Here is a 13475-nt window from a genome sequence, read left to right on the forward strand (position 1 = left end):
AGGCAATTTGTTGTGTCTCTCTATCAAATCTACATATTTTAATTAGTGTCCTCTGGACTCACTCATATCACATCTTTAAACAAACAGAAAAAGATGAGAAATGGAAAAGGACCTGAGGTTCTATATGGAAAGGATCCTAGTAAACTTGCACTATTTCAGCCCATTGGGCATATCTGAAATAGTACTATTTGGGGAGAAAAGATTAAGAGAAAACTAAATAAAGATAATGATTTATAAATGTTAATACTGTGAACAGCTCCTACAGTTTCAAGGAACCCTGAATAAAGGAAGATGTCAGTATTTAGAAAGTAATACTTAAACGAAGCCCAGAAACTGAAATTTAGAGTATTATTCAATCTAAACTGCTTTAGAATCCTAATTTGCATGGTTCTATTGAATGAAGTAGAAGGATTTCAAGCCTTAGAGTCTAATTCCAATTCTATTACTTCCAAGAAACATGACCTTAACCAATTTGAATCACAGTTTCTTTATTTATTAAAGGGGTAATTAGGCCTACTTGTTATAGTATGAGGATTAAGTAAAATAATGTATAGAAAGGCCCAAAGCCTCACACATTTAATCCTGTGAAAAGGTGGTCATTAAAACATACCTTTAGGAATTAGAACTAAAAACCAAATGACCTGGATAGTAAGCAAAATTTAAAATACAACACCATCTTGGGTCACTTACTTTCCATAGTGGTTTTCAAAGACTGCATTGTATATTCTTAATCCCCAAATGTGACAGTTTCTCTAATTATGAGCCTACACATTTGTACACACATTCCATCATTATATTCAGGACTTACCCACTGGACTGTAACTAAGTCTTTAATGAGTTACTAATGAACATCTTAAGCTTAGATCAGCAAAAAATAAAAAAGTTAGAGTGTTGAAAAGCTATTCATAGTTAAGCCTGTTGCTTTTAATTAGACTATAAGCCCAATCAAATTTCCTGTCTTCACTATTCTTCCCAGGTTTGAAGGAATTGAATAACGAGTGACAGATGTACCCTTACTTTGATATTATTAGTTTAATGTGAAGTTAAAGGGGATAAATACATTGAGCTAAATTAGAGAAATCATTGCTTATTAAATACAAAGATAAAATAATATGCAAAATTAAAATAGCATTTTACGATTCATTTTTTTCTTGGACCCAGATGACTTCAAAACAGATTAATTTTGTTGTTGCATTAAGAAATAACAGATGACATGAGGAAAAAATATCCAGATATGATTAGACCATGTAGAGGAAAAAAAACCCCTCTATATTTATAAAAGAAAAAACAGCTTTCACACCTTACTTCTCTCCAGGCTGTTAGAGATACGAGGAGAGTAGTGACCATAGACACTACCTGAATTAGATTACGACTATTCTTTTCTGTAGCACCTGTTACAAATCAACATCGTGGTGACTATTTAGCAATGATCCTTTTCAAAAAAATTCCTTTTGATAGTGAAGTTGGTGAAACCATGCAAACTTTAAGGGCACATGATTTAATAATGCAGACAGATAATACATAAAATTCAAAGCAACAGGCTGGTATGATGCTCCCTCCAAGGAACACTACATATTTGCTTAAAAGGATGCCTTTTATATTAGTCACAATGGCTCAGGCCGGTGGGAAGAGCTGTGATAGCCCAGATGTTTTATGGGTTACAGGCTGTTGTTAGAGGCAGGCTTGTTGTCGTGGCTCTGCACAAAGATTAAAAACCACTATGCCGATTTTTAAAAGTAGGTGTCCAATAATAATTACACTCTGTGTATATATCACCAACATAATATAATCGATCGTTTTGACCTGTGCACCTGTTAACATATCAGCTTTCTTGGGAACCAGCATTTAGGCCTTCATTTAGTATGTGTATTGAAGAGGGGGTGGAGGGGTAAAAGTCTCTTATTACCAAAAAAAAAGTAGATAAAAAGTTTTCATTTTCTCAACTACTTTCAGAGATGCCAGTTATGGTTAACTTAGGATGGGGGGAAAGAACTCGCTAATGAGACAGATCTCTGTCAAAATATGTATGGTTTTGCTGTTCTTTTCCCACATGTCGAGTACAATTGGCAACGTGATTAAGAAAAGTGCCCCATTACTACAGTTATAAAGATTTTTAAAGAAATTATTTACAACATTCTGAAAGCACATTTTCTATACCATTAAAATTTTAATATCCTTTAAGAGGGGAGTAGAGGGAGGGAAGTTAAAAGAAAATCCGTATTTTCCAAAGAATAAATTCCAGAATTTTTCTTCTGTTATTATGAATTGAAATCTGTTTGCATTATGTTTACAAAGAGGCAGGTGTTTTTAGTTTGAAAAAAAAAGCTATTAGTTATCACTCTTCTGAGGAACAAGATATGTAATAGGCATTTTATTTAATTCGAACGAAAAGAATGTCTTTTTGTCAGAAACTGATTTTTTTTTTTTACAAATTTACATCAATAGCAAAAATCTTACTCTGCTTACTCATTTTAAGAAATGTTTGAGATATTTACATTACAATATTGCAATCTAGGCAACCATTACAATGAATAAGCCACAATTTTTCTTCTATGTTTAAAACATGGAAGATGCCATACATGAAAGACAATTTAAAAAAATCTTTTAGGGCTTCCCTGGTGGCACAGTGGTTGAGAGTCGGCCTGCCGATGCAGGGGACACGGGTTCGTGCCCCGGTCCGGGAAGATCCCACATGCCGCGGAGCGGCTGGGCCCGTGAGCCATGGCCGCTGAGCCTGTGCGTCCGGAGCCTGTGCTCCGCAATGGGAGAGGCCACAACAGTGAAAGGCCCGCGTACCGCAAAATAAAAAAATAAAAATAAAAATAATCTTTTAATGTTGTTTCTTTTGTTTTTTAACACTAGGAATTAAGTTTCCCTTTAGCTTTATTCATAACAAGTGTTTGCTTCTTCCACTAGTCTCAGGATGTCTTATATAGCTTTCATAACTTGACTGTTCAGTCTTCTGGTGAAAGTTTAGCCATATTATATTTTCTTTTACTGAAACAGCTATGTTGTAGAAAAGGAGAGCGAGGAACCCAGTCTGAAGGGAAAATTGCTTGCCCGCACGGGACATACCAACGCTTCATAAAACAGTTCAGCCCAGAGAAGGAGTCTGTTGAGTTAAATTGAATAATATTCGCGTATACTATGAAGGTTGCTTCATCATACATAGGTAGACAATTCATCACTTCGGAGCCATTTTCTTGTAAGACCCAGAATTAAGTCAGATTTTTCTCTGTGTTAGAACTTCCATGATGTAATTTCTACTTGGTGGCATCCTTAGTCAGGTGCTTGAATTGGAACTTTTATGACAGTTGTTAGAGATTACTACCCAGCCTAGAAAGGAATTTTGCAGCTGTTCACATGCACTTCTAGGGAGAAATCAGGAGAGTAGTAATTTATTTATATGGCCAAAATGAAGGTGCTGGGAGAAAGGTAGAGCCTTTCAGGTATGCAAAAGGAAGCAGAATTGGAAAATGACCTTTACTTATTAAGAAAAGAAATGAAAGCAGTAGTCTGTCTCCCTTTCTCTCTCTTTTCCCTCCTGCTTCCTCCCACCCCTTCCTCCCTCTCTCTATACATAAATAGATATAGTTATAGATATGGGACTGAATTGGATTAGATATTCTGTATCAATCATTTGTTGTTATAAGTATTTCAATATGATTTCTAGCATTTATGTAGCACTTTGTGGTTAGCTGAACACTTTTGCACACAATAGCTCAGCGAATACTCACAACAATCCCTTGAATCATGGGTAGTAGGCTCAGTAATTTTAAGATGAACAAATATACTTGGAACCGTCAATCTAATGATGCAGTGACATTTCAAATAGTTGTTAGAAGAGAAACTCAAATCAAAATTCCTTAACCAGCTCATGGAGACTTCTTCCAAAGGCATTTTAATAACCTACTGAGAATTGCCTTATTTTGTAGACCTGTGATTTAAATTAGAAATAAACCAACCAAATCAACATATAGGAGAATGAGCTAGAAACAAAAGAAGAAAACAAAAGAAGTAAAGTTTGTAAAGTTTGATTTAAGGAAAGCAGTATTGTATTTGCTTAAACCTTGGAAATAAAAAAGAAATCAAGATTTTAAATGTTTAGAAGATTTAAATTTTAATTTAAAAGTAGATATAAAATTTTAGATTTTAGTAGAGAACAGAAGGGAAATAGTGTGAAATTTGGTGCTGATTATATACATAGTGAATAGTTTAGAATAATCATGGGAAGCATGATACCGGGAATGTCATTTGGAAAGCCTGAGCAGTAGGGGAAAGAATTTCCTGTTAAGAAGGATAATTTGAACAAAGGATTTGGCAGGTACATATAGAGAATAAGTTTTGTATTCAAGAGATAATAGTGAAAGGCAGAATTGAATATGTAGGTTAGGATCATAGCTATAATTACAGTACATACATTACAGTACAGTTAAACCCTGTAAGGCTCATAATTAGCTAATTATTAAAAAGATATGGTAAACTATTACCCCAAAACACAAAGACGAATGACTCGTGAATATGAATGTTAAATCACATGTAACTCTGATAAATAACACTCTGATGAGGTCTTGTTGTAAGCATTTCTCTCTCCTTAGAAATATCTTAGTACTGCAGCCCATTGCTATGTCCAGATTCCAGGCTCCTATTATGATCAATAGATGTTTGGAGGAAGAAGCTGAATAATTGAATTACATCGCTACTCACCTAAGGTGAACAAGAAAATAGAAGCAGTTGAAATTGGTTAGAAACTATGCTTATTTAGTATTTTTATTAATTATAAATCAGTTTTGATCTCTGTAGGCATATATTATTGAAATCTGATATTTTAATATTTATTTCAATTATAAGCTCCACAGATAATATGAAAACTCTGGTACCACCATCATGAATACTTTACCTCTTACATGCTCATTATTTTTCCTTTTCTTCTTGCCTCATATTTACCCACAGCCAATATTCAGGAACTTTGATACTCTGATGGCCTTTGATATTTGGAGACTACACTTAAACATAGTGGAAATATTTTGATCATTTCAGTAGGTTGTGAAATATTAATGTTTATATTTCATTCTTGCCCACTAGGAAAGCAGAATCAAAGTGTTTAAATAGTAAAAATATATGAATATGAATTAATTATGTGGACAATTTAAGTATGGCAATAATTTACATTACTTATGATGAACTTTTAATATTATTAATGATAAAAGCAACTCACATTTTAAAAAAATTAGTGTGTCCCTCTTTTAAAAAAATGAAATCTGAATCAGATATGTAATTTTTAAAGAAGTTAAGAATGAAGTTTTTCTCTCTTTGAAGAAGGATAGAAAGAAAGAAGAACAAGATGTATTGGCCTCATCGTTACTTCCTGCCCTGGAACCAAAATTACCTTTGAGACATCCTAAAATTACATACAACAAAGTTTGAAAATGTGGTCTCAAGTAGAGATGGGTGTGGAGCATAAGAGGGATACCTTCCAAGTACAGATAATGTTACAACATTGTGGGGTATTTTTTCATAGTTAATTTGAAAAAAACCTTTCCCTTATGAATCTGGAGAAGAAAAGAGACATTCAGGATGTGAAGGCTATCTTCAGATATCTGAAGACAAATGCCTTCTAGGAGTAGCTTGATATGTTTTGCACATAGCCTATTTGTATCAAATTTAGACAAGTGGATGGAGAAGCCAGAGTATAGATATCACACCTTTTTCAACATGAGGAAGAACCTGCTGCTTCAAATGGGATTGGGTGGCCCAAGAACAGAGTGAGTTTGTGATCACTGTCTCCTTGTGTGAAACTTGGAGATTTTTAGCAGGGATTCTCTAAGGGTTATCTATTGTGTGAGTTGAATAATTCTTTCCAGACTTGAGATTCAGTGCTTTTAATGGAATACCAGACTTACAACAGTGATGTTTATCTTGAAGATTTATTTTTATAATAGCTTCAGGAAGAAAAATTAGATTTATATTTATACTTGAGTAAGTATTTCCCCAGAATTTATATAATACCTTAAGTATAACATATACAATATTTTTTAAAACAAAAATTAAGATTTTGGCTCTGTTCTAACAACCCTTCTCCATGTGGGCAGTGTAACGTCCCCTCCACTTTTGCTTCCAGTGGTCTGTGACTCTGGTTTCCTTTAATAGAGATGGTCAGTCTAAAGGAGAGGCTGATCTATAGACATATAAGATAATCCAGCTTCATGGAACACCTTGGAGTCTCATCTCCTTTAACTTATGAGTAAAAGTCTACTTAACTTCCTGGTATTTTTATTTTCCTCAGTCTTACCACATGGAATTATTTTGTTCTTTGATCCAGATTTATTCTTTCTAGGTCCCTAGACTTTGCTTTCTGGTTATAGTTCAAACATTTTTGTCTATTTCTTGTTTAAGCTGAGATTCTTTCATTTAATGCAGGCACTATTATATTTTTCAACTGATGGTGATTCCACTTTATACATTTTAAATCAATTATAATTCTCTGCCTACTCTAGCAATTGACCTTTCCTGAAATAATCTCTAATTCAGTAGAGATCATTATTCCTATGTCTTTTTCCCTATCCTGCCCTAGTCTTTTTTTCCCAGGAGCTTTATTCAGTATCCTAAACAGATGGTTGATTGTCCCCAAACTAAAAGCCTTACCCAGGTTTACAAAGCCCATGATCTGGCTGTTGCTTACCTTTCTGATCTCATTCCAGATTACTCTTCTCCCAGTCCACTATATACAGCTTCATTGGCCATTGTGCAATTTCTTGATCAGACCAAGGTGGTTCCAGCCTGAGGCCTTTGCAGCAGGCTGCAATGCTCTTTACTCCTGATTTTTGTATGACTAGCAACTACCAATATTTTGATATCTCAGTTTAAATTTTACTCCCATAGATATGTCTTCCATAAAAACCTAAACAGAGTAGCCTTTACATATTACCCTACTTAAACTTTCTATGGTTTACTCATATCTATATTGTATTAAAATTATTTATGTATTTGCATTATTCTCCATCTCCCACACAAGAATGGGTGATTCATTAAAGTAGGTATGTTATCTGTTTTGTTCACCAAAATCTCGAGCACCTAGAAAAGGACCTGGCATATAATGGGAAATCAAAGCATATTTGTTGAATGAATGAACAAGTAAATGCATGTTCCATCACTCCGAATGTCCTTATATGTTAATTTGGCTGAGGGTGAAATCTTTCAACTTTATTATAGCTGAAGCTTGCAAGATAAATAATAGCTTTATAATCTTTTCCTAATTTCCTTCCATAGAGCAGTAAAAAAGGTGTTAGCAAAAACATACCTGTATATATTCATGTAAAAATAATAAAAAATTAGTCACATTGTCATTTTGGATAACAAAGAGAATGATATTTTGGAAGTTAAAAGATCAGAAAAGATGCCACTGGAGGTAATTATTTAGAGATTTTAATTTTCACAGTTTTTTTGGTCTTAAAACTTGTTTCCTTCTTTGACACCTTTTCATTCACATGAACTATCAAAATAGCACTCAGATTACCTCTTGCCTAGATATTTTAGTACACTTTATAATGAGTTTAAATAAAAATGTTGTTTAAGGGTGATGCCTTAAAGTTATATTCTAAACTTTTTTATTGTAGATGGATTGTTTGACAGATTTCTTAATATAATTTTTGTTTTCTATAAGAGCTGTATCATTTGTTGTGATTTGGAGGAGAACATGTTTTTCACTCTTAATTTGCAAATATTTTATATATCAAGAAATTGTAGCGGTACTTTATAAACTTCCCGTGTTAGAAAGATGATCTAAAATTCTCTTACTTTATCGAATTTCTTAGTTTCTCTCCTGACTGTTGAATGGTAGCCCTATAGCATTATTATCATGTTTTTAATATGCATGTTATAATGTTAAAAATAATTATGTAAAGCAAAATCTTCTTCCTTGTAAAGTCTTTTTCTTTCTGTTAATAGGAACATTTTCATTATCACTCCTATTTATTACACTAGTTGCAATTAGTGTAGAGGAATATGTATCTGTACCAATTTACCAAAAAATCAAAATCCTGTACTTATATTGTTCTGTTTTTCATATCGTATAATGTATGACTGTTTTGTGAATATTAAAAAATAGTCATGTTTGTGCAATTTTATTTTTTCATTATTGTCTTGGTCTTCCATATTTATTCATTTATGTAATATGTACCATTTGTCAGTAAAATCACTGTGTATGTAAATGGCAAAAATGTATGTATATCCTTTTCACCCTAATGTCCATCACAGACCTTAATATAGCATCTTTCCAAAAAGATTAAGTGACCTGAAACATATAAATAAATATAAAACAATCCATGTAAGTGTTAACAGTACAGCAAACGAAACTAATAAAAAGAAAACCTCTCTGAAACTTTCTTCACCCATTACTTTATCAAGCTTTTCATGTGTAAATATTTAGTTCAATAACCAGTATTTTTATTGACACAGATATTAGTGCCCATAAATTATAACAGAATGCTGTGAATCTTTAACAAATATAAATAATCTTTATATTTTTTCAGGTAGCTCTCTCTGCTTTCAATAATTATATTTAATTTTTAAATTATTGTTAGGAATTAGGATGAGGTTTTTTGCTTACTTAAGATTGTGATTAACTAGGACAGAGTTATACAGTCAATATCACACTAGCGACTAGGAGATACGATGTCCTCAGCTCCGGGGTTGTCTGTGGGGCCTGGGGTGGTGGAGTCCTGGGCCTATGGCCTGCAGCAGAGAGCAGCCTGGGAATAGCCCCTAGCAGGGCTCCTCTGAGGCCGGCCTGAGCTGAGCGGAGTCTGATGGTGCGCCCTGCGGTCCCCGCAGGTGGCAAGCACAGTGAGCGACATCCAGCCCTTGCTGCTCCACTGCGACATGCTGAGCGCAGCCCAGGAGGCGCTCTACCTCCCAGACATCTCCTTCAGCAGCCAGCTGCGGAGCGCGCCACTGCTCATCGTGGACAAGGGCCCCGTGGAGCTGCCAGAGGAGTTCGTGGTCCAGGTGCCCAAGGAGCTCAGATCTCAGCCCAAGGTGCGGCCAGCGGTGGGAAAAGAGGGCTGCGGGTGGCTGGGCAGGGGCTCCTGGGAGGCGCAGCCTCAGGCAGTGGCCCAAGTGTGTCTTCTCATCTACTTAGTCTCTGCATCCACTCATAGTGGCTGATGTTTGCACCCACTGATATCCTGATCTGTTGTTGAACAATGCATGCCTGTTCTACATTAGAGCCTCATCACTATCTCAGAACGTTTGACTTTAAATTTCTGATTGGATTTGAAATATTTTTGCATTATCACAGGAAGTTTACAATTACTCTTAGTGACAATGTCAATGGTTGTAAAATTTGAATGGTTGTAAAAGACATGTTTTAACATTTCTGATCATCTGCTTGTTTGAAATAAAATTCACATCAGTGGAAACTACCAAGATTTTTGAGGAGATTATGGTGAAAACATCTTGGTTAGGAATTGTGTATAGTCATCTAAAGCATAAAACCTGATAGAAAAGTGATTTTTACACAAGCAACCTAATTTTCTTATGAAAATGTTGGAAAGTGCTTTATTTATAATATTATCTCTGCAGCTGGCAAGTACAGTGAGTGACATCCAGCCCTTGAAGTTCCAGTGAGGAATATTATACAATATTTGTACAAAATTCAATACTGTTCTTTTCCTCAATACTTTGTGTATATACTTTTTACCTTTATGTAATATTTAGGCAATATAATTTTTCTTTTTACTCACCAAACTCAATACAGGCACTCTTATCCCTCTAATTTCCCTCAGGGAATATAATATGTATAATGTAATATAATATAACATCATAATATACAAGCATTATATAATATTTATATGTTTATTAAGTATATAATTATATAAATATTATATTTGTAATTTTCTTTGTGTCTGCAGCATGAAAAAGGCTGAGAAGCATTTGGCAGGTGGAACCATGAGTATCAAGCCTTTTTCCAAAACACACTCACCTCTCCTATAGCATAATTTAATAATTATACAGGAAATACTGGCAAAGGAACATGAAATGCCACTATATTAGCTGAGCTTATCTTCTAAGCCTCATTATAGAAATCCCTGGTAAAATAAGTTGGAATACTGTGTTTTAGTTCAGGGACTAAGGTTAATGCATCACCCTTTGATCAATTTGAGATTTAAGAGACCTGTGAAATTTAAACCTAACTCTTCAATTACTGCAGCCACATAAAAAGAGTAAGTGTGTGGTGACTTTCACACTCACAGTGGCTCTGTCCACTCAGTCACATTGTTCAATCAGTGGCCTAGAATCTTTCAGTTCAGATTAGCATTTCTTCCCTAGTGGTGATGATTGGGGGGCAGTGGTGGTGGGTAAGTGCATATGTTTCTACAGAAGCATGTAGAATTGACTCCAGTGTGTTTGGAAAAATCAGGTAAAATGTATGGTAAACATTCCTTAAGAACTACATTTTTTTCTTTTCTGTTTTGCTTTGCATTACCATTTCAAACCTGAAATTCTGTAAATTGGGTGCAGTTACATTTTTCACAAAATGTGCTTCAGCAATCACAAAGTTTTCATAATATTGGCTTTTAATTTATATTGTAAAATAGTAATATGAAATTAATATTATTTAATTTACCCAATGCATATATGTTCATCAGTTTCTAGTACTATTGAAGAAGAAATCTAGAAATGAATTTTAATTTTTGAGTAGATGTTATAAATGTTTAAATCAGCAACTATAACATAAACACACACACACACACACACACACACACACACACACACAAACACCTGCTGGCAATTCTGTCTTGTGACAAAAATTTAGAATAGCAGTCAATTAGAATAGTTTTTCCTATAGTACTTTTACTAAGATGTTGGCTGAATTTTTACATTCCCCCACTTTTATAGCTTAAAGTGAAAGTGAAGTAAATATTACAGGGGCATACTCTTTTTTGATATAGATGATACTACATACAGCTAGAACACTTGGACCGTTATTAAAAATGAAATTAAAATGGGAGATACCACATTACCTTGAGTTCTTCAAATTGAAAAGACATGAAGAATTCAAACTAGAAAATGTCAATGAACTCCAGCTTCCTTCCTTCCTCCCTCTGTCTTTCTAAAACAAAAGCAACAGTATGTTATAGAAACAAGAATTTAAGATTTAGAAAAATCAGAAAAAAATGGAAATAACGAAGACGGATACTAATGCAGTCTTTGATTGGAAAATAAAATTGTGATTACTTTGAAAAAGTTAATCGGGCTTCCCTGGTGGCGCAGTGGTTGAGAGTCCGCATGCTGATTCAGGGAACACGGGTTCGTGTCCCGGTCCGGGAAGATCCCACATGCCGCGGAGTGGCTGGGCCCGTGAGCCATGGCTGCTGAGCCTGCGCGTCCGGAGCCTGTGCTCCGCAACGGGAGAGGCCACAACAGTGAGAGGCCCGCGTACCGCAAAAAAAAAAAAAAAAACAAAAAACAGTTAACCTCTATTTGTTCTATCGATAGCCAAACAAGCAAATAGAAACCCAATACACACAGCCTTAACAATATAACAAAAACCCTTTTATTTGTTTGAAATTAAACTTTGCCCCTTTTTTCCCCTTTACATTCATTTGACTTCAGATAGCTAATAGCAGTTCTTGAGAGTTAATGAGTGTTTGGATTCACAGGAATTAGGACTTCACAGTAGAGCAGCAAAGCATGAAGAATTAAAAAACATTGTTCTCAGAAGACCTTTTTCTGTTTAGCGTACTAAGGCAGAAGAAAGTCTGAGGGCAGATTGCACAGTTAATGACTAGATATCACGACATTTCCTTGAAGCTAAAGGAATGTTGATGTGTTTTTTATCAGCATTTTCCTTGCTTTAATTGTGATTTTCATGCAGATGCTTAAAAAGTTCATTGAGATGATCTACAAATAACCCTCCTGAAAGCCATACGTACAGTATGCAGGGCTCATACAAGTGTTCTCTCAGAGTACAGCTAAAGCATTTCAATCCTGACAAGTCATAAAACTCCATCTACCCTGTGCTCATTTTTTTTTTAACATCTTTATTGGAGTATAATTGTTTACAATGATGTGTTAGTTTCTGCTTTATAACAAAGTGAATCAGCTATACATATACATATATCCCCATATCTCCTCCCTCTTGCGTCTCCCTCCCACCTTCCCTATCCCACCCCTGTAGGTGGTCACAAAGCACTGAGCTGATCTACCTTTGAGATGTGGCTGCTTCCCACTAGCTATCTGTTTTACATTTGATATTACATATAAGTCCATGCCACACTCTCACTTCGGCCCAGCTTACCCTTCCCCCTCCCCATGTCCTCAAGTCCGTGCTCTACGTCTGCATCTTTATTCCTGTCCTGACCTAGGTTCTTCAGAACGATTTATTTTTTAGATTCCATATATATGTGTTAGCATACCATATTTGTTTTTCTCTTTCTGACTTACTTCACTCTGTAGGAGAGACTCTAGGTCCATCCACCTCACTACAAATAACTCAATTTCGTTTCTTTTTATGGCTGAGTAATATTCTATTGTATATATATGCCACATCTTCTTTATCCATTCGTCTGTTGATGGACACTTAGGTTGCTTCCGTGTCCTGGCTACTGTAAATAGAGCTGCAATGAACATTGTGGTACGTGACTCTTTTTGAATGATGGTTTTCTCAGGGTATATGCCCAGTAGTGTGATCGCTGGGTCGTATGGTAGCTCTATTTTTAGTTTTTTAAGGAACCTGCATACTGTTCTCTATAGTGGCTGTATCAATTTACATTCCCACCAACAGTGCATGAGGGTTCCCTTTTCTCCACACCCTCTCCAGCATTTATTGTTTGTAGATATTTTGATGATGGCCATTTTGACAGGTGTGAGGTGATACCTAATTCTGGTTTTGATTTGCATTTCTCTAATGGTTAGTGATATTGAGAATCCTTTCGTGTGTTTGTTGGCAGTCTGTATATCTTCTTTGGAGAAATGTCAATTTAGGTCTTCTGCCCATTTTTGGATACGGTTGTTTGTTTTTTTGATATTGAGCTGCATGAGCTGCTTGTAAATTTTGGAGATTAATCCTTTGTCAGTTGCTTCATTTGTAAATATTTTCTCCGATTCTGAGGGTGGTCTTTTCGTCTGGTTTATGGTTTCCTTTGATGTGCAAAAGCTTTTAAGTTTCATTAGGTCCCAATTATTTATTTTATTTTTTTTAATTTCCATTTCTCTAGGAGGTGGGTCAAAACGGATCTTGCTGTAATTTATGTCGTAGAGTGTTCTACCTATGTTTTCCTCTAAGAGGTTTACAGTGTCTGGCCTTATATTTACGTCTTTAATCCATTTTGAGTTTATTTTTGTTCCTGGTGTTAGGGAGTTTTCTAATTTCATTCTTTTACATGTAGCTGTCCAGTTTTCCCATCACCACTTATTGAACAGGCTGTCTTTTCTCCATTGTATATTCTTGCCTCCTTTATCAAAAATAAGGT

At 35.2% G+C, this 13475-nt stretch overlaps 1 protein-coding gene across 22 annotated transcripts in view; it reads left to right on the plus strand.

Annotated features, from left to right (window-relative positions):
• The window catches only part of ADGRL3 (adhesion G protein-coupled receptor L3), an 859466-nt gene that overhangs the window by 299119 nt on the left and 546872 nt on the right, over window positions 1-13475 (plus strand). For 21 of the 22 annotated variants that reach the window (XM_060299415.1, XM_060299418.1, XM_060299419.1 and 18 more), the window contains one exon: window positions 8833-9036. The exons of the other annotated variant lie outside the window; for it this stretch is intronic. In XM_060299415.1, the coding sequence (XP_060155398.1) occupies window positions 8833-9036 (204 nt within the window). The remainder of the gene's footprint in view (window positions 1-8832; window positions 9037-13475) is intronic. 22 annotated transcript variants of the gene reach the window in all.

Source organism: Globicephala melas, chromosome 5 (assembly GCF_963455315.2).
Source record: "Globicephala melas chromosome 5, mGloMel1.2, whole genome shotgun sequence".
Taxonomy (NCBI): domain Eukaryota; kingdom Metazoa; phylum Chordata; class Mammalia; order Artiodactyla; family Delphinidae; genus Globicephala; species Globicephala melas.